The sequence below is a fragment of the Enhydra lutris genome, unplaced genomic scaffold (assembly GCF_002288905.1).
Source record: "Enhydra lutris kenyoni isolate GAN:26980312 unplaced genomic scaffold, ASM228890v2 scaffoldscaffold16, whole genome shotgun sequence".
Taxonomy (NCBI): domain Eukaryota; kingdom Metazoa; phylum Chordata; class Mammalia; order Carnivora; family Mustelidae; genus Enhydra; species Enhydra lutris.
The window spans coordinates 29,391,902-29,415,587 of NW_019154100.1; the positions used below are offsets into that span (position 1 = coordinate 29,391,902).

The 23,686-nt window shown below is 40.9% G+C and overlaps 1 protein-coding gene across 8 annotated transcripts in view; it reads left to right on the forward strand.

Moving 5' to 3' along the window:
• LOC111147263 (chimerin 2) overlaps positions 1-23,686 on the forward strand; it is a 293,720-nt gene that overhangs the window by 266,588 nt on the left and 3,446 nt on the right. For 2 of the 8 annotated variants that reach the window (XM_022503193.1, XM_022503195.1), the window contains 5 exons: positions 9,355-9,439; positions 13,778-13,951; positions 18,077-18,154; positions 20,483-20,620; positions 22,244-22,349. In XM_022503193.1, coding sequence (XP_022358901.1) covers positions 9,355-9,439; positions 13,778-13,951; positions 18,077-18,154; positions 20,483-20,620; positions 22,244-22,349 — 581 coding nt within the window. The remainder of the gene's footprint in view (positions 1-9,354; positions 9,440-13,777; positions 13,952-18,076; positions 18,155-20,482; positions 20,621-22,243; positions 22,350-23,686) is intronic. The other 6 variants (XM_022503194.1, XM_022503197.1, XM_022503196.1 and 3 more) reach the window with 4 other exon arrangements.

Sequence of the window (23,686 nt, forward strand, 5' to 3'; positions counted from 1 at the left end):
ACATTTGGCACTGTGTGGAGACATTTGTGGTTGTGCCAGCCGAGAGGTGCTGCTGGCATCTAGTGGGGAGACGCCAGGGGTGCTGCTAGATGTCCTACAATGACAAAGATTTATCCAGCCCCAAATGGGGCCACCAAATCCAGCCACCAATCTCCATCTTTCCCAGTCTGGTGAACTTCTATCCAGCCCCAAATGGTCATAGCACCCACGTTCAGAAACCTGGATGTATACTGACACGGAAAAGCAACAGTTCTCAAGGGTCAGGCATCACAAATCGCACGGCCTTTTCCTTGCAGTCTAGAACGTGGTCTGAGCCGATTATACACTTGGATGGTGTCTACACGGACCCATCAAAACATACTTGTTATGAAGCCACCAGGGAATACCGCCTTCCAGGCTCAGCAGATGTGAGACCAACAACATCCTGCTTGTTTAGAGTCAAGTCAGGGGAGACTCCCGAAACGCCTGAGATTTTTCTGGACAACCCTGGCTCTTGTTTTTACTAAGTGGCCATTCCTGGGCTATTTGTCAAACATACCTTATCTCCTGTAATATCATCTTTTTCTGTTTGGTGTGGTTTTGGAATTCCAGGCAGACCAGGCCCAGTATAATGGTCTTGGACAGACATTCTTCCTGTCTGGGGTATTTTCTTCCTGTCTAGGGTATTTTAGTTACTTGCCCTTAAGTTTGCAAAGTGTTCTTTTCTTTTCTTTTTTTTTTTTTCCTGAAAAGATATTCTTGAAAATCAATAAACTTCACAGAATGGAAAAAGCTGATCAGTGATTTTTCAAGATAGCGGTTATTTCACTGGGAGAGTAGCCATCATAACTCAACCCCAAATAAAATACGTTCAGAGAGTGACCTCAACATTACATACAGCCTACTGTTTAGATTGTCCTTGTGGACCCCAAAGAAAATTGAACAATATATCAGCCATGAAGATAAACAGTGGCCCATCCCAAAGAGGAAATTAGGCAGTGGGCCTAAAATAATGTTTAACTAACTTTACGTTCCCCTCAGTCCCCATTTTATTTCTGTGGGAATGTGTATTTGTGGGGACACAGAAGTTATTTGCTGTTCAAAAAAATGTCTGTCTGCATTTGTTTGGATGGAGAAATGAGATCGAAGGCAGTGGGGATATATCAATGAGAAAGGATGTTAGGAAATATGGGCAGGGCTAAGAACCATGAAATGCAATTTTGATGTGCATAATTATTTTTTTAAATATCTGCCAAAAGTGAAATTTTAGAAAATCTATGGTTAGCATATCTTGTATTTTTCCTGAAACATTGAGTAGGCTAGTTTCTGTTTTGTCTCTGTAAACATTACAGCTAGTCACCAAACTTCTAAATATTGTATTTTCATTTTTACCCAAAAGTGTAGAGATACTTCCCATCTGATTTCTTATCCACTGGAGATGATCCAGGAAAAAAAAAAATTCATCACTCCTTTTTTGCATGACCTGCAAGGAAAGAATGTCTTTCAATATCCAAGCCTACCCTCACTGGCCTTTGGCTAGTCTATTTCCTCTTCTTGGAATGTCCTCCCTAAGTTATCTATCACCCCAGTCAACACTACACCCCCACCAAACTCCATCTTTCCCAGTCTGGTGAACTCCTATCCATCCTTCAAAACTCTGTTCAACTATCATTTTCCCCAGACTTCCCAGAAAGAATGGATTAAAATCTCTATTATACTTCCATAGGATAATTATTTATATTGTCTGTCGATTCTTATAAATGAGTTCCTTGAATGCAGGGAGGTCCGTGCTCCTTAGATGTATTTAACTTTGTATATCCAAGGACTAGTACAGTGCCAGGTTCAAAGTAGGCAATCAGCATGTAAGTATGGAATAAATGAGTGAATAATGAGTGGGTGGACAGGAGGAGGAAATAGGAAATAATTCATCTCTCTGACATCCTTTTCCTACTTATCTCTAATGCCACTTCTGAGCTAAACCAGCTCTCCACCTAGGTGTGATTTAGTTCTGACCTTTCTACTGTGTGCTACTGGTCTGTTTGCCCATCCTATAATGTTTTACTTTTTTGTAACTATAGAAGTCTTGATATGTGCTCAGATGTGTTTTCCTACATTCTTCTCCTTATTCAAAATTATTATGGCTAGTCTTTTGACTTTATTCTTCCATATGGATTTTAGGGCCATCTTGCCAGGTTTTGTGAAAAACACCACGGAGATTTTGATTGAAACTGTATTAGATTTGTAGATTTATTTGAAGGATAATTGACATAATTATAATATTGAGCATTGCTATACACAAATGTAGAATATCTTTTTATTTATGTCCTTAATGTCTTTGTTATTTTCTAATTATTTTAGATTTTGTTGTAAATGAAGTCTTTAATTTTATTGTTCAGTAAAATGCGTTATTGCTTGTTTATAGTAATGCTGCTGATTTCTTCGTATTGCTCTTCTATCAAGCAAACTTGATGGCCTGTTTCTTCTTTCAATTATATATCTCTTTGTCTTGTTTTATTATGCTGGCTAAACTCTGCAGGATATAATGCTCAAGAGAAGCATTCATAGACAATCTTTTTGCTGACTTGAAATTTTTCTTACTCTTTCACTTTTAAATGTGAGGACTATTATGTGCGTATCAGAGATAACTTTAATCATCTATTTTTAGGAGAGTTCCCTCTATTTCTGGTTTGCTCAGTGCTATTGTTATGAATGGATGTTGAATTTTATTGATTGTTGGTGTTCTAATTTCTGAAATGATTATGTGTTTTCTCTCTCAATTGTTATTGTGAATATTAGTGATATGTTATCTACCTTAAATTCCTGAAATAAACCCACTTGGTCATGACATTTTAAAATAATACTGATACATTCAGTAGGATTTTTTTTAGGATTTTTACATTTATGGTCATAATGAAATTAACCTATAATCCTACTTTCATGTCCTTGTATAGTTTTTGAGTAAAAATTATATTCATAAAGTGAATTCTGGACCTTCTTTTTTTCTCCGCCAATCTAGAATAGTCTATCATTTAGAGATGATTTGTTTGTTAAAGATTTGATAAAACTTGGGGCGTCTGGGTGACTCAGTGGGTTAAGCCTCTGCCTTCGGCTCAGGTCATGATCTCAGGGTCCTAGGATTAAGCCCCACATCAGGCTCTCTGCTCAGCAGGGAGCCTGCTTCCCCCTCTCTCTGCCTGCTTTTCTGCCTACTTGTGATCTCTGTCAAATAAATAAAATCTTAAAAAAAAAAAAAAGATTTGCTAAAACTTAAGAAAATCATTTGTGACCTTTAACTATTTGAGGATAAAATTTTTACTACAGATGCAATTACTTAATGGATATAATTGAATGTAGGTTTTCTATATTATTTGGGGTCATTTTTATAACTGCTAATCTTTAAGAAAATTGTCCACATCATAGAACTTACAACTTTGTTAGTATAAAGCTAGTATTCTCTAGATTTGTATTTCCTATCTTCACTGAATTTGCATTAGGTTCTCTTTATCACTTATGTTTTTCTTGATCAATCTTGCCCAAGTTTTGCCTATTTTAGAAATATTTTAAAATTACCTTTTAGGGTTTTTTTTCTTATCTTTCTATGTCATTATATTCTGTAATAATCTTATTATTTTTTGTCTCACTTTGTTATTTTTCTAGCTTCCTAAATAGTATACTTGTTAATGTTCAACCTTTATTTTTAATATTTTTAATTTTTAAATAAATTTTTAAATAAATTAATATTTTTAATATATGCATTTAAAGTTTCTGTACCCCATAAGGAATGTTTTATTTGTCTTTTGATTCCAAATATTTCTGTTAAGATTTTTTTTCTTTGCTGAATTTGGAGAATTATTTTAAATTTCCAAATATGCTGGGGTTTGGGTGTTTACTATATATCTTTAATTTTATTGAATTAAATAAAATTAAATTAAACAAAATTTAAAAAAATTAAATAGTCAGAATATGGTCTCTAGTGTATCAGTTCCTTACTATATGTTGAGACTTGGTTTTTGGTCAGGTTGCGTAAACAATTCATGCGTTGTTTTGAAAGAGCGCCTATACTATGACTTGTTGCGTATGAGGTCCTTTTTATAGCCAGTATATTAACTTTTATCTATTTGATCTATTAATTTCTGTGAATAGATATTAAAGTTGTTATGATTATGGATTTGTCAATCTCTCCTTGTAATTCTTTCCATTTTTGCTTTATATTTTTTGAGAAGTCCATATTTTATATTTTTGTCATGTACATAACAGCTCAGGATTATTATCTTTTTTTAAGATTTTATTTATTTTTTTGACAGAAAGAGACACAGCAAGAGAGGGAACACAAGCAGGGGGAATGGGAGAGGGTGAAGCAGGCTTCCTGTTGAGCAGGGAGCTCCATACAGGGCTTGATCCCAGGACCCTGGGGATCATGACCTGAGCCGAGAGCAGACGCTTGACGCCTAAGCCATGCCAGTGCCCCAGGATTATTATATCTTTAGGGTAAAATTAAATCTCTAATTATTATGTAATGACCATCTTTTTCACTAATAAAGAAAATATATTTTTTATATCAAGATATTTATTTGGGGTTTCTGTTGGCTAGCATTTGCTACGTATGTTGTTTCTAGCCCTTCACTTTCAACATTTCTATTACATTATGTTTTGAGTGTATTTCTTGCAAGTGTTTTTTGAATATATGAAAATTTCTGTCTTTTATTTGATGTTAGGACCATTGATATGTGTTGTGATTAGAATTGTATAAGGATCCCCCCCCCCACCGCCCCGTATTTACTGTGCTTTTTTTATGGCTTTGTTCCTTCTTTCTTGCTTTTTATTGGCTTGATCAAATCTTTCTTTTTCCTTACACATTTTATAGGTTCCGTCCAACTCTTTATGCATAGACACAAAATTCTAATACATATGTCATTAACTCAAAATCTTCCTTAATTAGCAGCTCTACTTACCCCAAGTGATGAGAACTGTAAAGTGCTTTAACATTTTTAAGCCCCTCCAATCTTCCATGCCATTTTTTCAGTTTGTTTTTAAGTCCCCTGAAATTAGTCATCTTGTTATTGTTTTATGCAGACAGAGCTTGATTAGATCAACCTCTGTTGCTAATTTCTAGCCCACCATGGCTTCTTGTATCCTGTTCTTTCCCACTAGGTTCAGAATGCTTCCTATAGACATATATATCCCATTGTATTTCTCTGAGCAAGGATCTGTGAGTAAACACTCTTGACATTTGTCTGGAAAATATCTTTGCTTCATCCTCACTCTTGAATGATAATTAGCTGGGTATAGAAGTTAGGTTGGCAGTAATCTTCTCTGAGCACTTTGATGAAATTTTTCCATAATCTACAAGCTTCCTTTTGTTGAAGAGAACTGTTTTCATCATAATTGCCATCCTTTTGTAAAAATTACCTATTGGGGTTCTTTTTGGTTTGGGGATTTTTTTTTTAAGATTTTATTTATTTATTTGACATAGATCACAAGCAGGCAGAGAGAGAGGAGAAAGCAGGCTCCCTGCTGAGCAGAGAGCCTGATGCAGGGCTCGATCCCAGGACCCTGGGATCATGACCTGAGCTGAAAGCAGAGGCTTTAACCCACTGAGCCACCCAGGCACCCCTTGGTTTGGGGATTTTTGGTTGTTTTTTGGGTTTGGGTTTTTTGTTTGTTTTTTTAAGGATTTTGCTTGTCCTTCGGTATTCTGCAGTTTCTATGTAATCTATATAGTTTAGATAATTTTTCAGTTTACCAGAATTGAGACTCGCTTAGCTTTTCTGAATCTGAAGATGTGATTTTACTAATTCTAGAAAGATCTCAACTGTTCCTCTTTTTGAATATTCCATATATGACCCAAAGCCCAGCATCTCTCAGCTTTTCAAGATCATCACTCTTTCATTCCTTCGCTTCTTCATTTCCAGTCTCTTGTACATATTACATCAATTCCATCCACAAGTGAACATGCCCTAATGTCTCCCATCTTTTATTTAAAAAATAAAGTTCTCCCGTATTTCTGTATCTCCCTGGAGCTATTTTGTTGCTCTGCTGGACATCATAACCAAACTACTTAACAAATTTGCGTCCACATTTCTCCACTTCCCTACCTCCCATTTATTCTTCATGTCACTTAAGTATGACTTTCGCCCTCACCGATCCAAAGAGATTACTCTTGCCAAGGTTACTAATAACTTCATGTGTCTGAATCATTGTTCAGTCCTCATTTAACTGGACCTCTTCCCAGAATTGAACATGGTTGACTACTTCTTCCCTAAAATACTCTTCACCTTTTGGCTTCTGAATCACTTGACTCTCTTGCTTCTAATTGCTGGAGCACAGAGGACTTGGGTTGAGCTCTATTTTCTTCATTTTCTACCCTCTATGCTTAATAGTTTTTATCCATTGACACAATTTTAAGTACCATTTATTTGTCAGGGGTAGCCAAATGTATACATCCAGCCCTCTCTCCTCCTCTGAGCTATTGAATTACGTGTGAATTCCTGCTTGAGCTCAACACATTTAACTTTAAACTGGCCAGAGCTCAATTCTTGAATTTCTCCCCCCAAAAGTATCTTCCTTATCTCAGCAAATGTCATCACCATCCACTTGGTTTTAAAGCTAGAATCTAGAAGTCATTCTTCATTCCTTTCTCCCTCAAAGATCCATATTTATTCTATTACAAAGTCTTATGAATTCTATCTTTAAAATATGCCTCAAATCCTTCCACTTCCCATTTCCAACTCCAGCACCCTGATCTTGGCCTCTATCCTTTCTCAACCAGAAACTACCAACTAGATTCTGAATCTCTTTCACTATGAATACTCTCCCATCTGTTTTCAACATGGTGGTCAGAATATCTTTTTTTTTTTTTTTTTTTTTAACCGTCTTCCTACTTAAAATCCTTAAGAGCTTCTTAAAAGAAAATCTATGCTCATTAATAAAACCTTCAAGGCCCTTTCCTACCTTCAACCTCAGCCAGGTCCCTCCCCTCATTCTGGTGTTCTGGCCCTCACTGGCCTCATTCCTCAGTCACACCAAATTCTTTGGCTCCTGCAGGACCTCTGTAGACTCCTCCTGCCTGGAATGCTCTCCAACCTTGCCCCTACCAGACTGGCCCTTCCTCTCCTTCAAGAGGTCACTTTCCAAGAGAAGCTTTTCTGACCACTATGGATAACACTGAGAGACTCTTAAGTCTCAACTTTTTTTTCTTTTATAGCCCTCGTATGATTTTATTTTATTTTATTGATCTTGCAATTTCAATAGTATATTAACCATCAACTTTGTTGCCATAATTAACCAGCACCATCCCTTTAGAGCCTTTCTAGTAAAATAATACTAAGAAACCTTTGATTACTAAATTTAGAAAATCTTCAGCTGCCAATAGAACCCCTTACTGAGGGATTCTTTAAAGACCATGTTTAATCTGAGGAGGCCTCTAAATGAACCATGGCATCTTGACTCTGTGTGAGTACATGTGCTCTCTGGGATAGATTCTCTGCATTCCGATGAGGAGGCTTTGTCATATCTTAGTGCCATTTCCTTACAGCGTAATTACCCTTTTTTAGTAAAAACAATTCTGAGAGGTTGCTTTTTTCTCCCCATTGTTTTTCAAAGCAGAAATAGTATACTGGACACTTTGCATGTGACAAACTAAAATACCAAAACTTAGTTTTGTTGCATAGAAACCATGGTCGTGGTCTAATTTTAATTTAAATTTAATTTAAAATTTAATTTTTTAACTTGCTCACTCTGTTTGCCTTTGCAAATCTGTAAGTTCCAGGAGGAGGGAACCAGATCTGTTTGGTTTGCCCCTTTACATATATACAATTAGTGGCATGTGTACATAAAGAAAGACCTCGAAGTGATTTTTTTTAAGTAGAGCTCTGATGAGCATCTTCCCAAATTGTACCCATAGTTGCCATTCTCGTATTTTTTTGTGTTAACCAAATTTAGCATACTGAGTCATTGAACATTACCTCTGAAACTAAAAATACACTGTATGTTAATTAATTGAATTTAAATTTTAAAAATTAAAATTAAAAAAAAAAGACTGGCCTCCCAGTCTATTAAAAAAGATAATATTTTCTGTATTTCTTTTTTTTTTTTTTTTTAAGATTTTATTTGTCAGAGAGAGAGAGAGAGATCACAAGTAGGCTGAGAGGCAGGCAGAGGCAGAGGGAGAAGCAGGTTCCCTGCTGAGCAAGGAGCCCGATGCGGGACTCGATCCCAGGACGCTGGGATCATGACCTGAGCCGAAGGCAGCCGCTTAACCAACTGAGCCACCCAGGCGTCCCATTTTCTGTATTTCTTTTACTAGTTAATGGAGGCTTTAAACTTTGAAAGTTCTTAGTAATGTCTCGTAATATTTTAGTTTTGTAAAAATTCAAAACATTTTCACATGGGTTTCTATGTCTCCAAGTAGACTGCCTGTGGTGGTTTTTGGCTTACGCTGGCCACATTTGCTTTCAAGGAATCCCCTAGTTCTGTGTCTTGAAGCTCACTGGTGCTAGAGAACATGTACTTTTGTTTTGTTTTGTTTTGTTTTGTTTTGTTTTAAATCATGACTTAATACATGGTCCAATCACAAGAAGACCTGTACCTGAATAATTAAAGATAAAACCATCCTTACTTCATGATATTCAAAATATTTAACTGGCTGGGGCACCAACCAATGAGATTCACAACTGGGCCAATCAGAGAGGACTTTCAAGTTACACACTCATAGGCCACACCCGTAGTGCTGAATCTGGACCCTGTCTCTGGGGAAAGCAATTCTGTAGACCCTATCACTAACTTTCATTTCAGCCAACTCCTTCCTTTTTTTTTTAATGCCAATTTTTTTGTTTTTAGGTTTATTTGTTTTTTGTTTTGGGTTTTTTTGGAAGTGGCTCAAAGCCTTGGAACCTTCTAATTTTCCCATTATCATGTCTTATTTATACCTGTCTGGATATTCTACACATGGAGCTACTTTGGTCAAAAGGATGCAATAATTGAGTCCTGCATTCTAGAACTTGCAGAGGTAAATACAGGTTATGGTGACCGGCCCAGGCTATCTTGGGTTCGTCTACACGGTGCCTTGTTTTGGGTGGTGAGAGTCTCATTCCTTAGCTGACGGCATGGCTCTATAATCTTACTGCTGTTCCACATTCCTCTGTGACTCTGGCCTAGGGCACAGTGAATCGGTAGAGGATTTTCAGAGATCAAAGCATATCTCTGTTTTCTCTGGTCTGTTTGTAACTCCACCCACTGGAAGGAAAAGGCCCAGTGAGGGATGCTCACTCCCACTAAAGTCTTCATTTCTTGATATCATCTATGTGTTTCATGTCCAAGGCCACCTGCCTTCATATAACTGAATTTTCTGACATTTTTCTTCTTTTTGGATCACAGGTCCACACATTCCGAGGCCCGCACTGGTGTGAATACTGTGCCAACTTCATGTGGGGGCTCATCGCCCAAGGGGTTCGGTGCTCAGGTAGACACAGACCTTTCTTCATCCTTTTCCATTTATATAAAGTGACATAATGTTGAGCTGGAGATCATTTCTCCAGAGTTGGGAAACAAATCCAGATTAGCTCAAAAGTCTAGCTTTCTGGAAGGTTCAAGTCCTCTCTCTGCTTAATGGAGAGACTGTTCTAGGTGTCTGCTGGAATGAAAGGGAATATCATGTTTATGCAAGAAGAGAAAAAAAATCCAAGTATATTTCCTTTTGCACCTACCCACCACCCAAAAGAGGCAGTGGTCCTTAAAAAGAAATCAATTCCAATGGAATGGCAAAGCTAGAAAAATCACATTTCTTTTCTATCCCCACTTTACTACAAAAGGCAAGGCATGAAAACAGAAATACTGGTGAACCCTTCCCACACACCAGGCATTGAGCTAAGTGCTTTCTATCCATCATGCCATTTAGTCTCACCAACAAACCTTAAAGAGATGCAATTACTCGTCCCACTGAACAGATGAAGAAAGTGAGGCTTAGAGGCCATCATTAATCACTCTTGGCCACATAGTACGTGGTAGAAAATTGATTCAGCTCCAGAACCCATGCTCAGAATTTTTCTGCTATCAGATTAGCTTTGCAACTAAAGACCTTGATTGGATATCGCATATTTTCAAAGCACTTTGAAACCTTAGGTATTTTTCCACCTAGCACTGGGTGTGCGCATCTAGTTCTAACAGCACATAGCACATCTTATTAAAATACAGCTAACAAAAGAGCAAAGAATTGCCAAACTCATGTTTAACTGGGCGGAATTCACCTCGCCACACTTTTTCTGGCAGGCAGTCCTGCCAGGAGCAAGAATAGCTTCCCATAGTATACTGATTGGGTTTCCACCAACACCATGATTGATTTCTTCCTTGCTACTAGAGTATGATTTTAAAAAAAAAATGATTCTTAGGAAGCATTTAAAATAAGCTAATGATACTACATTAAGATAAGCTCCTTGGCCATACTGCCCATTTGGGTTCACAGGACTGTGGGACCTTAAATCCTTTCTCTGCTCAGAAGGGGCTACCTTAGCTTCTACAGTGTAGATACAGCAATCACCAGCGGTGCTACCAGGATGGGTCAAGTAGCGCTTGTGTATGTGGCTTAAGGCTACTTGCCCCCATTACAGATCCAGGAGACAAGCAGCAAACAGGCTCAGAGGCAGCCTCTCCAGGAATGTTCCAGATACCCTAATTAACACAAAAGATTTACTCACCTGGGAGTTACAACGCACCTCACGACTCAACCACTGTGTCAAGTGGTAGACTATCTGAATCACCCAGTGGTCATTAATTCGGGCTGTCCAGATTACACCTACCAGAAATATCCTAATTGCTAGTATTATCCAATTTGTGTAGTAAATCAGTCCAAAGTCAATATTATAAGAGAACAAAACTCTGGAGTTTGGATTAGCTGTGAAGAGCAACTTCCCCTGGGGTAAAAAGGTTCTTGTTTTTTCTTTTTCTTTTTCTTTTTTTTTTAATAAAATATTCTGAGGTCATAATGTTAATATTCTCCAGTGGCCACTGTTTGGCCTCATATTTCCTCTGAGCAGCAGGAAAATTGAAACTTGGTCATTAAAGGTTAAGAATAGCCATCACTCCCTCTCAACTCCAGGTATTTTACATATTTTAACTATTTTTGATTTGAACTAGACCTTATTTTTAGCATATGGAATTGTAGTAGTTTGCAAATACTGAATATTTTTATATATTACAAAACATCCTAATTTTAATGAAATGCCAGTATTTAACTCTACAGAAATCCACTATTGCTTCAGATCCTAATCTTAAATTGAAGTTTATAAGGAAATTTAAAATGGAATTATCACATAATTTCCACTTCTGGATCTATACCCAAAGAACTGAAAGCAAGCACTCAAACAGATATTTGTACACCTGTGTTTATAACAGCATTATTCACAATAGCCAAAAGGTAGAAGCAATCAGAGTGTCCATCGATGGATAAACAAAATGTGGTATATCAATACAATGGGATATCACCCAGCCTTAAAGAGGAAGGAAATCCTGTCATATCCTGTAATGTTCATGAACCTTAAGGACATCATGCTAAGTGAAATAAGCCAGTCACAAAAGGACAAATGCTAACGATTCCACTTACATGAGGTATCTACAGTAGTCAAACGCATAGAAATAGAAAGCAGAATGTGGTTTCGAGGGTCTAGGGAGTTATTGTTTAATGGGTAGATTTTCAGTTTTGGGAGGGGAAGGTTCTGGAGATGGATGGTGGTCACAGTTGCACACAACATGAAGGTACTTAATGCCTCTGAACTGTACACTTAGAAACGGTAAAAATGGTAAATTTTGTGTTATGTATATTTGATCACAACTTTAAAAAATTGTTTTAAATGAAGTTTATAAGAACGTAGTAAAGCTTACTAATGAAATAACAGAATAGCTGGCCGGGTACCCTTGTATTTTCTCACATATTTGCTGTTTCTTTTATTTTACTCGCATGTAGTTTTCACCACTCTTCAGAGTTTAGAGAGACGAATTTAGCTGATCCTTATGATAATCCCAGGAGTAGATCCTGTTATCATCCTTATTTTACAAAAGAGGATCCAAGGAAGAAAACAAATCAGTTCTATTTGGTTCAGTTGGCCCAAATTCACAACTACAAATTGATCTATCAAAATACTATTGAAGTTTACTTGAGCTTTGTTGAATTTCTCATGTTGATAAAGCCAAGATGATTTGGAACTGGTTTTTTTTCTTTGGAAGGAGGGTAGACAGAACTCAGTCTAAAAATTACATGAAAATGATGTAATGATTCAATTATCATATAGTTTCACTTATTTGTGGAGCATAAGGAATAACATGGAGGACATGGGGAGATGGAGAGGAGAAGGGAGTTGAGGGAAATTAGAGGGGGAGACGAACCATGAGAGACTGTGGACTCTGAAAAACAATCTGAGGGTTTTGAAGGGGCAGGGGGTGGGAGGTTGGGTGAGCCTGGTGGTGGGTATTATGGAGGGCACGTATTGCGTGGAACACTGTGTGTGGTACATAGACGATGAATTCTGGTACACTGAAAAGAAATTTTTAAAAAAATTTTTTAAAACGATGTAATGATTTTTAAAAATAATTTTTGATGATTTTATCAAAGTTTATATTTTCTCAAATCACTGGTGTGTTTAAGTGCTTTTTTGCTAAATAGGTAATTATGGTATTATTATATGTGTGCCATATATATATATAAACACATGTATATATATACATATAATATATAATATATAAACATATAAAACGTGTTTTTATTAGCACATTCTTTGAACAACTTCAGCATTATATTTTTATTTTCCAGAATCTAAAACCAAAATCTCCAAGCTGCCTGCCAACAAAACATATAACTGCTCATCATACATTCAATGTGTTGGTTAAAACCAAAATCTCCAAGCTGCCTGCCAACAAAACATATAACTGCTCATCATACATTCAATGTGTTGGTTAAAACCAAAATCTATTTTCCAGAATCTAGACTGTCTTGTTATTGTTTGAGAAATTCAATGTCCGTGAATACCAACCACTAACAAGGCTTTTAATGTGTTCATTGAACTTAAAAGTACCTTTTTAGCTTTGGATCTTGATACGAGCTTTATAAATAATTACTGTAATCATCACATTACATGGCATTGTTCTAAATTGTAAACTCTCAGTTACTCCAGTATCTAGTAAGACATTTTTTCCACTCGCGGGTGTCAAAGTAAGGCAAGTAGAAAGAAAAGTTGTCCACCCAAACTGCCCAACAAGGGGAAGGTACTGGAAACCATGGGCAGCTCTTCAGGAAAAGGGAAGAAGATACCAATGGTCATGGGTCCCTCAGATCAAAGATTAAAGATTCCTACAGAGAGAGTAATCGTGTCTTCCACTAAAGGAGAATCCATGGCCTTAGAAAAACAACCTAGCAAAAGTCCTAAGTACCCTTTATGAGCCAAGACTAGCTCTTGGATTCTAAACCCAAACATCCACATGTGGACCCAAAGTTTCCAAGTCCCAAAAGAGGGGGGAAAAGAACCCCTACAAACAACCTAGCTAATCACCAAAACTATCTCAGTGAAATGTTCTATTCTTATGGTCCAGCAACAAAAAAGGCTAAATGAGAAAAATGGAATTATTTAAGCTTTGTGAATAAAGATGGATTCATACTCATACTTGTGAAGAGTATTACCTCTAAATGGGATAGATGTTCCAGAAAGATACAGCAAACCCTTGGGTGTTTCCACTTTTATTTTTGGTAACATATAATTTGGGTTGGGCTTTGACAAAAGGGCAGGCGAGGCTAATGTGGCTTCTTTGTTTATAGACTGTGGATTGAATGTACACAAACAGTGTTCCAAGCACGTTCCCAATGACTGTCAGCCGGATCTCAAGAGGATCAAGAAGGTGTACTGCTGTGACCTCACAACACTTGTAAAGGCTCACAACACTCAAAGACCCATGGTGGTAGACATATGCATACGGGAGATTGAAGCAAGAGGTTTGGAAAAAAAACTCCTTATTTTAGTGACTTTGTTTTTATTGTTTGTTTTTACTATTGTCAAGGAAACTTTCTTACAATTTTTAAATTGACTCTCTCTCCACTATTGATGTTGGGGAAACATTCTGACCCAGCGCGCGTGCGCGCACGCGCACACGCACACACACGCACACACACACGCACACGCACACACACACACACACACACAGACGTGCGTGCGCGCGCGCTAAATCCAGCCAACTATATCAGGTTCTGTTGTGTACCTAAACCTTGCATATATGCAGCCAACACACGTTTGTTAAGCATTTATTATCTGCTACACATTGAGGATACAAAAGTCACAGTTCTTACCTTCCAGAAATTCATATTGCCATGTGCAGAATCAGAGGTGATAAATAAAATAAATGTTATGGGTGTGTATATTCAAAACACGATGGAGTCACAGAGAAAGACATTTCAATGTGCTTTGAGGACAATTCAGGAAACGTTTATGGCAGAGATGAGGTTTGAATTGAGTCTTAAAAAGTGATCCCATTATGTAAGATAAAGAAACTGTTGATCAACACCTACATTTTCTACCACAGAGAAATTCACTGCTAGGATTGCTTCTGTTTCTTTCAAAGAAGAGAGTTAAGAGATTAGAAAGATGTGTGCAATGAAAAATCAAGAAGGCACAGAAGAGGGGTGCCTGAGTGGCTCAGTCACTTACTTATAAGAGTAAGCGTCTGACTCTCGATTTCAGCTCGAGTCGTGATCTTGGGAATGTGGGATCAAGCCCTGCATGGGGCTTCACTCAGTAGGAGGTCTACTTGAGATTCTCTCTCTCCCTCTCCCTCTGCTCCTCCCTGCCACATGCTTTCTCTCTCACACACAAGTAAATAACTAAATAAATCTTTTTAAGAAAGATTTATTTATTCACTTGAGAGAGAGGGAGCAAGCAAGCAGGGAGGGGCAGAGGCAGAGGGAGAATCCTGAAGCTGATTCCATGCCAAGCATGGAATTCTGTGCCTGATGCAGAGCTCGATCCCAGAAGCCCGAGACCATGACAGGCAAAATAAGAGTTGGCAGTGCAACCAACTGAGCCATCTAGGAGCCCCAATAAATAAATATTTTTTTAAAAAAAGTAGTAGCAGCCACAGAAAATAGAAACATTTCAATGAGAAGGCTCTTCCTAGTATTCTTGGGTCCTCTTTCTTCGCTGTGTGCTTTGTCTGGCTGCCCTTCAGTATCAAAATGTTCAGTGATGTGTTGGATCGAGTCTGGTTGGGGAGAAGTTAGATGGCTGGATAGAACTTCGATAACTGGACCATGTAAAGCCCAGAGAGAGGCTTTAACCATCTTTGCTTCGTAGGTTCCCTGCTGTAGTCGGTGTCCATTATTGTGTCCAAACCGGTGTAAATTATTCCACAGATATTTATGCATTGGCTAACTATTCCATTCTTTCCAAAACAAAACAAAAGAGGGCATTATAAGCTCATGACTCCAAGCCTTTTAGAGATAGGAAACCATTTCCTCTTCCGTGCAGGATGAAAACTAGAGCTCTTCTGTTTCCTTAAGACTTTCTCATTTCATCTCAAACTGTAAGTGCCAGCTGCCTTTTGATTCCTGGGCCTGTTGGAGTTTAGTAGCTGCTTTGGGATCTGGTGAAGGTATTGCTACAGGGGCTGAGCTGGGTAAGAGTTGAGAAGCGGTGCCCTGACTCTGGGTGAGGAGCTGGGAAAACTATCCCTGGGCCCTACTGCTTAGAGGGCTCTGCGATTTGGGGTCAGATCATCAGGCCCTCTGGAGCCTCCACTCAGGACCTCAGCTTCCTTGGAGAAGCTGGGACCGTCCCGTGCTGATCCTCATCAGATGCGACTGAAAACTCCGGCGAAGTTACCCACCGTGTCCAGGGGAAGCACAGCACGAAGCTCGCCTAGCATAAGAGCTAGAAGAGCCCAGAGCAGGAATGTGTGCCAGGGGACTCAGAGCAAAGGGATTGGAGCCACAGGCCTCAGCATCCTGCACATGGGAGCAGAATCAGAGAATGGGCTGGAAGAAATTCACATGACTCCCGTCCCCAGCTTCATTGCTGCTTCTGCCAAAGTCTTACCTCATCTTCATCCCTGGCAAATCCCTTACTGTTCTGCAAAGGCTCTTTCATGGCCATTAGTTTCTGCATGATGTGGCAGAATGAAAAGATCACGGACTTGGAGTGAGACTCCCAGCCTGGTCTCACACTCGCTGTGGCGTGACCTTGGCCAAGTTACCTGCTCCATTTGAATATGTTTCCTCACCCATAAGGTGAATGGAATCAGTCATAAGGTGGCTGCGAGGGTTAAGAAGAGCTGATCCATGTAAATGCCCTTGCACGGGGCCCAACATGCAGGACTCGGCCTATGTTATTCCTTCTGCCTTTTCTTGGAATTACCACCTATCCTAACTCCACCTCTGAATGTGTCCATCCTCCAGCTTCATTGCTGGCACGGAGACCCCCAAACAATAGTGTCTCCCACAAGACAGAAATCTCTCTCTCTCCAGTACCGGTCCGGGCCCTGGGAGCAGTCTAGGGCGAGGTGAGCAGCTCCCCAAGGGCAGGAACCCAGGCCTGTAGCTGTTGCTCCGCCATCCTCAAGAGCTGCCTTCATCTGCACATTCCCAAAGGGTCACCGCCATCTCCTCTGCATTCCAACCAAGGGCAGCAGGGCGTGCTCTTCCTCTTCAAGTCTACAACCCCAGCGCCATGCACATCAATTCTGCTCACTTTACATTAGCCAGAATGGCCTGGCCACAGCCATGGATGTTGCTCAGCAAATCGGAGGTTCCACTGCAGCCGAGGAAGGGGAGAGCTGATTTTGCAAGGAGAGCTGGAAGCCTCTGCTGCTCTGGCAAACTCTAGTCCATCCTTCATGACTCCCTTCAAAGATCGCTCTTCCAGAAGGTCTTTCTCATGGACCCTTCCACAAGCAGACAGGCAGGGTTAGTGTTCACCACACTGTGCTCCTGCGTGCCTTGCCTGTGTTGTGTGCCCGTCACGCCCATAGTGAGGCATGTTCACATGGACTGCCAACTAGAAGACGATGATGCCAAGTCTCCTCTGGTGAGCTGAGCCAGTGGATCAATGTTGGCAGCCTGGGCAACTGTACTGAGACGAGTTCTGAGACTGAATGCGGCCCAGTGGGAGACAAAGCCGAGATCTGTGAAGGTCTCGGACTGTCCCAGGAGGAAGGGCGGCAGGATTCATGTGGGCCAGTTGCTCCTGACGCAGACCCTTACAGACGGCAGATAGCATGTACTTGGTCGATGTTTCCGAAATGAAGAACAGGAAGGTACATGACCAAGAGCTTGACAAGAGTACCCCGCACCAGCTGTACAAGCTCTCTGTGCACGTGTTCTTACTGTAGCTGGAGTTTGATAGCAGCTTCTTTTGGACTTGGAACGTCTACAATCTGACCCTTTATCCCTTCTGATGCTTTTTGGACCTGGACCGGCCTTAGGACATATCTTAACAAATCAATAAGATCTATTTGAGCAGAAACCACAACCCTTTCTTAGCCCAGATATACAGGGATCAAATTCCCAGAATCATCACTAAATTTTTATTTTTCCCTCTTTATGATATTTCAAGGTATAATAATTAAATCAATCGTATTTAAACATTGAACATATCCTATTTATGACTAAACAGAAAAGGCTATAAAATTTAGATCGTTTCAATAAAATCAGGATAATATGCAAGCATCCATGTGCATGTGTGTTCCTAGCACCGTGCCGCACACAGTGTGACACCTAGGCTAAGAGGTTGCTGGAAGGAGCCAGGTTGCTGCGAAGCAGCAAAATCTCATCCAGCAGTCTGACGAACAAGGAAGCAGGAGACCGTGGTTGATGAGAATCTTAAACAGGGGCTCACTGTGCAAACCAGGCAGGAAGAAGACCAGATCCCTGAGGTCTCCATTGCAGCACAAGCAAATGAAGACAGACATACCTGGAAACGGAGAGGGACAAGCCCGGCTTCTGACGTGAGCGTGTGTAATATACAAGAGCACTGACTATTTGTTCGTTTCCTGATAGCTCACAATGTAAATATGAAATTAGAGTCCTTTGTAGATGTTTCAGGAAGCTAAAGTCTGTCTCTTTTTTCAACAGGATTGAAGTCGGAAGGCCTTTACAGAGTCTCCGGGTTCACTGAACACATCGAAGATGTCAAAATGGCATTTGACAGAGGTGGGCTTGTGCTCTTTCAAAGGTCAGAGGACCTATCCTTAGTATGCTTTCTCTTGGAACCAGACATTATTCATAGTGGGAATGGGTTTTAGAGCTGTTCCTCAGGAAGCTGAGGAATGATGGTTTACAAATCACATAGCCCTCTGCCTTTCTGGGGGAGGTGTTCCCTTAAAAGTTGTAGATAACTGACCACATGGGGAAGTGAGTTTAAAATACTTCTTGAATGGGAAGCCAGCCTTTGGTACTATCATGATTCTTGATTTGGTTGCCTAACATCTATGGTTGGTCCACATGGTCCCAGAATGTCCTTCTGTACCCCCACCTGAGGATCTTAGCATCTCCTTTCCTTCCCCCAAAATTCCAAAGAAGAGAGCATAGGATAGGGGTATGTCCAGCACTGAAACAGGGGACACCAGTGAAAGTTTAGAAGGTGACACCTTTTGTTAATTACAACGGAGACAAACGCTCTCTAGGCCATACTATCTCTTAGGTCAAAGAACTTGAGAGCTCGTTAAAAGTACAGATTGCCAGGACCCACCCTGGGGACTCCTTCAGAAAGTTAAGTGAGCCCAAGAATCTGTATGTCTTTATTAATTTTTATTCAATTCATTTAAACAAAAAGCAGTTCAGCCATGTTTCCCACCCTTCCCTGCTTGTCTCCTGCAACCACCAACCTGTTCTATCTGTGAGCTTGGTTTTGTTGTTTTGTTTTAGATTCCATGTATAAGAGAGATCATACAGTATTTCTTTTGCTGTCCCGACTTATTTCATTTAGCATAATTCCATCAAGGTCCATCCATCTTGCCACAAATGGCAAGATTTCACTCCTTTTTATGGCTGAATAATATTCCATTATATATATTTATATACTGTGTCTCCTCTATGTTCATCCATCAGTGAACAGTTAGGTTGTTTCCATGTCTTGGCTTTTATGACTAATGCTGCAGTGAACATGGGGATTTCCATATCTTTCCAAGTTAGTGTTTCTTTCTAGTATTTCTATTGAATGGTCCAAATAACGGTAGTAAATCCCGTCAAGTGTTAGAACCCCTAGCCTACTAGATAGAACCTTCACTCTGGAGAACACTAGACAAGGTCTCTGATGATCTGGTCACCCTGTCTTTTCAGGCTCATGGTCTGTTCCTTGGCCCTGACCTTGGCACAGCTGCTTTGTGCCTCAGCTATACTCAAATACACCTTCCCTGTTTTCATGAACAAGTACCTTGGCTCACATTGTTCTAAAATTCATTCATATCTACCTGGAAAACACTTATTAGTCAGTGTCCACTCAAGTCTTTCCTCTGTCATTCATCCTCAAGCTGACCTAAGAGTCCCATTGTCCTTTCCTGTGTCCACTCCCCCCACCATGTTTTCATGTTTCCAGCCTAGCAAGCTTCTCATTTCCTTATAACTATGGAGTTGCCTGCCTGACTCCCAGAATGCTCCTCTTTGAAGGGAGTATGTCTTTTCTTCTTTGACTTACCAGTGCTTACCAGTGCCTGCCACAGGGTAGAATCTCAATAGATATTTGTTAAATATGTAAATAATGGGATCGGGTGACCCATCTGCCGTGCTCACTGCTTTCTGTACGCCAGCTTTTTATCCTCAGCACCAAATCTGCTGAGACATTTGTGCTTTCCTTCAATTCTCCATGTAAAAGAAACTGCTAATCATCTCGATATGATTGAAACTTTCTTATCCAAAAAATGTATAGTCTGCGACAGTTAAATTGGACTGATTTTTACTAGTGGTAAAACAAAAAGTCAAAAAATGTCTTCGGAATGATTGCAAACATGATTAGAACATTATCCATACATGAGGGAAGACTGGAGTTTCCCAGATTAAAGTCCTAGGGACAGAAGAGAGAGAACCAAGATAAGAGAAATGTCAGTGAGCCTGTGACAGACAATAGAAACTGAAAACATTCAGCAATTGTGTGTGTGTGATGTTCAAATTCGAAGAATGCTGGTGCGGCTAGTTAAAGCTTGATTTTTTTATTATTTCAGATCAGATTATTATTCTCTTATGAATGTTTGTGTCTAGAATATGAATCACTATGCTAGGTTTCAGCCTAGCAAATTACCAGAGGCTGGGCCCAAAGAACTACAATAAGTCGATTTCACTACTTTTTTGGCTACACTTACCCTCAGACCCCAAAATCCCTCTCTCCAAACCTCTTTTTGTTACTTCCTGCACATTGGTGTTATTGGAAGAGTAGTCAGCTGGGACTTCTATGGGCACACTGCAGTCACTGTTGGATTTTTTTTTTTTTCTTTAACTTGACAAAATAGATCCTAATTAGGAATTGGATCATTGATTGTTTTTCAGATGGTGAAAAGGCAGATATATCTGCCAACATCTATCCAGACATAAACATCATCACTGGAGCCCTTAAACTTTACTTCAGAGACCTACCCATTCCTGTTATCACCTATGACACCTACCCCAAATTTATCGAAGCAGCGAGTAAGTATTGAGAACTAACCTTTTATTTGTACCAAATTGCGAAGTAGAATGCTTTTAACTTCAAGAAAATGAAAACTCAGGACTGTTTAAATTATTCCATAGGCACTCGCTTTGCCAAGTGAGGGCCCAATAGTACAGTGACTAGAAAACCAGGCTTAGTTCACCAGCTGAGTTGAACAAGTCCCAGGCTACCTCCACGCGGCTGAAGCTTGGCACCAGGCAGTTCTCTCTCCATTTCGTCTCTTCTCTGCTGGAACTGGCCCAGCCGGGGCTACTCTGTTATATATCAAAAACAAAAATGAGTCTGGAGTAAACAAGCAGATTTTCTCCAATGAGGACTATATAGATTAGCTACTTTCATCCATTAAGCACACTCTCATTGCTAATCGATTAAAGTTAGACCCCAAGCTTTGCTCACTGATGTTCACAACTGATAATACCATGGCACGTGCTGTACCGGGACCGCTCCATAATATTCTCCATCTACTCATCTGCCTGATGAGGCGGCTTATGAGTAGGAAAGCTAGTGTCTGAGAGCTGAGCACTCAGGGCCAGGAACCGAACATCATCATCATTGGTCTTCCTTCAGCCCATGGTTGCTCATTAGTGTTTGGTACTTGGGTTGACTGGTGTCAGGAGAGAGGACCATATTAGGGTGGGAGGTAGGTGGCAGGGAGTGGGAAGCGGTGCTGCACTTTGCCCAGGAACGTAGGAAGGAAGGGGAGCGTAGGTGCTGGAAGGTATGACATAGCAATCAAGCACCCTTTGAGGAATTTCTTATGAAAAAGATCTTTAAAGGTAAGTATAATAATAAGATGCCCAATGGGGACAAGTGTGGGCAGGCTGGGATTAGCGCAAGATGCACTTTCCTGATGAGCCATGGCCCCTATTCCTGGTAAGAGCATTCTCTCCTGGGTCCTGGCGGTCCTGGGTGAGGAAGGTTCTGGCAGGCCAGCACCCTTTGCCCCAGCAGAAATGGCAGGGGAGCGTTCCTTGAATGACTGCTAATACCAATCAGAGCCCTAAAAAGCAGAAGCATGCATGTTTCCTCTGTTTGTGAACGTGCCTAGTATCTGCTTCCTAACCCAGACTGTACAGCGCAGTTAACCCTGCCAACACTTTGATGAATGGCGTCATCAATGCAAGCTGCGCCGGTGGGTTCCTGGGCCAGGCCCCTTGTGTCATAAAGTGCATTCAGTCATGGGAGCCTTCCAGGAAAAGGCTTGTCAGCTGTAGGAGAACCCTACAAAGTATGGTCCAGTTTAAATTAAAGCTCATGATATTGAGATTTCAAGCAAGTCCAGCATTCAGAAGATAAGCAAAGCCATCTGTGCCACCTGCAAACATCTCCAGGACTGTAGATTCCTGGGGGACAAGGACCAGGCCCAGCTTCCTTTCACCCACCCACTGGGTGTTCAACACGTGTGTGGTTCCCAACCTCCAACCCTTTCTGGAATCAGGCAAGATACAAATGCTTTGATTAAGTGAAATGTTACCTGAAATTGCATGAACTTACTAGACTTCCCTTCCACCTGTCACCAGAACAAACCAAACGTCTTCTTACTTCTCTGAAAACTTTGATGTTCTAGCACTGCACTAACTGCTTCTGTGGGCTCTTCCCAGAAATCTCCAATGCGGATGAGAGGCTGGAAGCCGTCCATGACGTGCTGATGCTGCTGCCCCCGGCCCACTATGAGACCCTCCGATATCTGATGATCCATCTCAAGAAGTAAGCCAACAGCTCCTTGACACATCCTCTGTAAACCCTGTCTGCCTTGGGACAGTGAATGCCTTAGGAGGAGCTCCCAATCTTCCTCCCTCACCCGCTAAGGGGACAGGCTCTCCTGTAAAATGAACTCTGCTGCCTTTGCTAGGCCAGCCCCATTCATAACTGCTAGAACCCTGACTCCATGACTAGAGAGGCACCTCCCACTTTCCGGGGCTTATCTCTGTGAGGTGGGTATGTTTAAGGGCCTTGGGTTACAGGAGATTGCTGATGTTTAAAGGAGGTAAAAATACCTGCTATGAAGAGGTAAGCTGGAGCCAGGATTGATATCCAGGCAGTCTGGTCGAGAGCCCACGCTCAGCCTTAACCATTGGTCCACACTGCCTCCATGTCAGCATATGCTTCCTACACAAGCCCTGTACTCTGTGTTCTATTCTTCCTCCTCCTGCTCATTCTAGTTCCAGACTCCTGAGCCTACCTTGCATCTGGAGCAGGCACATTCCCGTCCTGAGCCCTTGGTTTTCTGGATGGATTGGTGTCCTATCACCAAGTAACAAATTGCCCCCCCTCCAAGATTGGAGGCTTAAAAAATGCAGATTCATTATCTCACAGTCTCTGTGATCAGGAACGCAGGTGTGGCTTACCTGGCTGCCTCTGGGTCAAGGCCTCCACTGAGCTGTGCTGGAGGTGATGGCCAGGCTGTCATCTCTTCTAAAGGCTCAACTAGGGGAGCATGAGCTTCCAAGCTCACACACGAGGTGGTCGGCTGGATTCAGTTCCTTGGAGGCTGCATGACCGGAGGCCTCATTCTCTTGCCGACTGTTTGCTGGAGGCCACCCTCCGTTCCCTGCCATGTGGCTCTCCCCTTGGGCGGCTCACAAAATGGCGACTGGCTTCCTTCAGAGCAAGCAGGCAAGAGCACCTAAGACAAAGGGTACACTCTTTCTGCAACCTAACCTCAGGAGTGACATCCAGTTGCTTTCGCTATCTTCTGTTAGAAGTAAGTCCCTAGGTCCAGCCCATCCCTTAGGGGAAGGGATCACACAGGAGTATGACTTACAAGAAGTAGGTATCACGGTGAGGCATCTCAGAGGATACCAACCAGAGAGAGCTCCACTCTGGGCTGTGTGACAGCACACGAGATGGGTGGAGATGTTTGGAGATTTGCAGGACACTGGAGCCTCTGGTTCCAGACTCATTGACCCAGCTGTGGATCTCTTTCCTTCACTGTACATGTATAATGAGGTCAGTGAGTTGGTCTTTGAGATGTTGGAGGGATCAGGGCCTTTCTGTGGGCCTTCCTCTGTGTTTCTGAAAGACACACAGCAGTAGCCCATTCT